This window comes from Lontra canadensis, unplaced genomic scaffold (assembly GCF_010015895.1).
Source record: "Lontra canadensis isolate GAN:19392208 unplaced genomic scaffold, GSC_riverotter_1.0 scaffold160, whole genome shotgun sequence".
Taxonomy (NCBI): domain Eukaryota; kingdom Metazoa; phylum Chordata; class Mammalia; order Carnivora; family Mustelidae; genus Lontra; species Lontra canadensis.
This window is the reverse complement of record NW_022631154.1, coordinates 18,763-21,310: the sequence shown is the minus strand read 5'-3', so window position 1 is coordinate 21,310 and position 2,548 is coordinate 18,763. Positions and strand designations below refer to the sequence as shown.

At 52.5% G+C, this 2,548-nt stretch overlaps 1 protein-coding gene across 1 annotated transcript; it reads left to right on the top strand.

Annotated features, from left to right (window-relative positions):
- The first annotated feature begins 819 nt into the window (after positions 1–819).
- On the top strand, positions 820–2,190 carry S100A12 (S100 calcium binding protein A12). The gene is made up of 3 exons (XM_032845099.1): positions 820–874; positions 1,419–1,565; positions 1,991–2,190. Exons 2-3 carry the CDS (start codon positions 1,428–1,430, stop codon positions 2,129–2,131), a joined length of 279 nt encoding a protein of 92 aa, XP_032700990.1. The 5' UTR covers positions 820–874; positions 1,419–1,427; the 3' UTR covers positions 2,132–2,190.
- Positions 2,191–2,548: the final 358 nt, after the last annotated feature.

Genomic DNA, 2,548 nt, shown 5'->3' with positions numbered 1-2,548 from the left:
ATGACAAATGTTTTGAAAGCAGACAAATTTGAGTTTGATACCTTACTCCTCCAAACTCATTTTCTTCATCTGCGTAATGGGCACTCATCCCACAGCGCTGTTTGGAGGATCAAGAGAAGGTTTGTATGAAGCAGTGTCTGGAGAGCCCAACATGGACTCACTTTTCAAAACACAGAGACTTAAGTTTTTTAGAACAGTTTTTGATTTATGGAAAAGTGGATAAGACACTGTAGACAGTTCCTAAATACCTTACACAGTCAGTCTCCCCATGATTAACATCTCGTATTCATATGATACAGTTGTTACAAGTGATGAACCTTTCTTGATACTTACTAACTAAGTGCCCTTTCCCTGTTCCGGGGAGTGCACGTCCACTTTGATGGTTTTTATTATCATTATTGTTTTTGTTGTAATAGACACTCAGCAAACGCCTCTCCCCAGTCCTTCCCTTTCCCGGTATGCGTCATCCAGACAGCAAAGCCTGTTCCTAGGGTTCCTGTTACTAGGGTTTCCCAGTAAAAAGCCACAGTTTAACTCAGGGGACAGAGGTAAACCTGAAGGCGGGGTCGCGTCCCAGAGCTGAGGGCCCCTTGGGCGGGGTGGTGAGATCGGGGGTCTGTGCCAGGCTGAGCAGGGGTGGGTGGCGTGTGCCACGGGAGCCATCTGGAGGGCTCATGTTCCAGTCAAAGCCACAGGTTTGGAGCTTCTGTTGAGCAACAAAGCATTGTCTAGCAATTGCCTCAAGATGAATCAGAGAGATTTCTTCACTCGATGTTGAAGGTGAAGCCTGCAGTGCCTTATAAAAGCCTCCAGGCTCCGTACTCCTCACCAGCACCAACTGCTTGCTGCACTGCCGCTCTCCAGCACGCTGAAGGTAAGTGTCCTGTCCCTGGCTATGGGGGGTTCATAGGGTGGTGACTGCAGGTGGCGACCGCAGGCTGCTGGAAGCCATAACGTCTGCTTGCCAGAGCGCCTCCGGACTGACTGCATTTTGGCCTCAAGGAGACCAGTCCTTGGTGCACTAGGTAGACCCAGGCTCAGGACCTGGGGTTGTGAAGGTCGAAGAGGCTGGTAAATGTCTGCAGGAGACCTGGGGCCGAAGTGCCATCACCTGGGGAAAGGGAAGAGCCTGGCCAGCCCCCAAATCCTTCCTGCGTGTGCTTGAGTGAACAGCACCCCGAGTGACACTCCCTAGGAGACAGGGGGACACGGAACACTGTGGCCACAGGGGCTGATTCTTTTAGACCTTAAACTGAAGTCTAACTACAAATGAAAAATTCACCGCAGATCAAACAGTGCAGAGAGAACACCAAGCAGAGGCGGGGGAGTCATCCCTTGTCTGAACCAGAATGAGAGGAGAGAGGGGACTGGGGGCGGGTGGGGTTGGACCTGCCCTGGACCTCCCGTGTCTTCTGAAGGTTGAGAAGATGACTAAGCTGGAGGACCACATGGAGGGGATCATCAATGTGTTCCACCATTACTCAGTCCGGAGGGAGCACCCTGACAAGCTTTCCAAGGGTGAGATGAAGAAGCTGATCACAAAAGAACTTCCAAATGCCCTCAAGGTAGGTGACATCCCTCGCACCCAAACTCACTCGCTGAAGGGCTGGGCTGGGGTTGGCGTGAGGGCGCTCTCCTGAGCTGTGGGACGGTGTGTGTGTGTGTGTGTGTGTGTGCCACGTGCCTCCTTCTCTCCAGAACTCACTCTGTCACCTCAGGCTCTCTTCACCTCTCCCTCTGGGATGGCTCAGTCACCTGGGGGGACTGGTGAGCTGCAGGGACCGCCCCGGCCGAGACCCGTGCGGCTCGAGGGTTAGCTCATGACAGCTGCGTCCCTCCGGTCTCTGTTTTGTCACGTTGGGTTCTCCAGCGCAGTTTTGGCTAATGAGTTAATTGTCCCTGGGCCTCCCTGAGCTCAGCTCTGAGGGGCGAGAGGCCTGGAGAAAGGGGAGAAAGAGTCTGAGCTCACTGTCTCTTATGCCCCTTCCAGAACACCAAAGATCAAGCTGCCATCGACCAGACATTCCAAGAGCTGGACACTGATAAAGATGGAGAGGTCAGCTTCCCTGAATTCGTATCCCTCCTGGCCCGTGTGCTAATTACTGCCCACGAGGATATCCACAAGGAATAGGAAGCTCTCAGGGGCTTTCCCCGGCACAGTCCCCAAGAAAACCACTCCTTGTAGTCACTGCAGCCCAGCCCTGCACGTGGACAAGGAGAGATAATAAACGTATTCTCGAAAAGTTCTCAGTAGTGTGCACTTGCTTTATTTCCACGTCTGCCGTCTCCGAACTGGAGGACATCCCACCCCTGAGAGTCTGACAGACCTCGTTTAGGGCCTTGGGAAGCCCTGTCTGTTTGTTCGTTTATTCACCAGCTATTAAACATCCGCTGTTTGGCTCCTTCATTCATTTGTTCAACAGATATTCCCTGAACGTCTGTGATAGCCAGAGACCGAAGACAAAACCCTGTCCACCTGGGGCTTGTGTTCTACTGGGGAGGAGAGCAAACAGACAAGCAGACAGACAGACAAACAGACAGACAAACA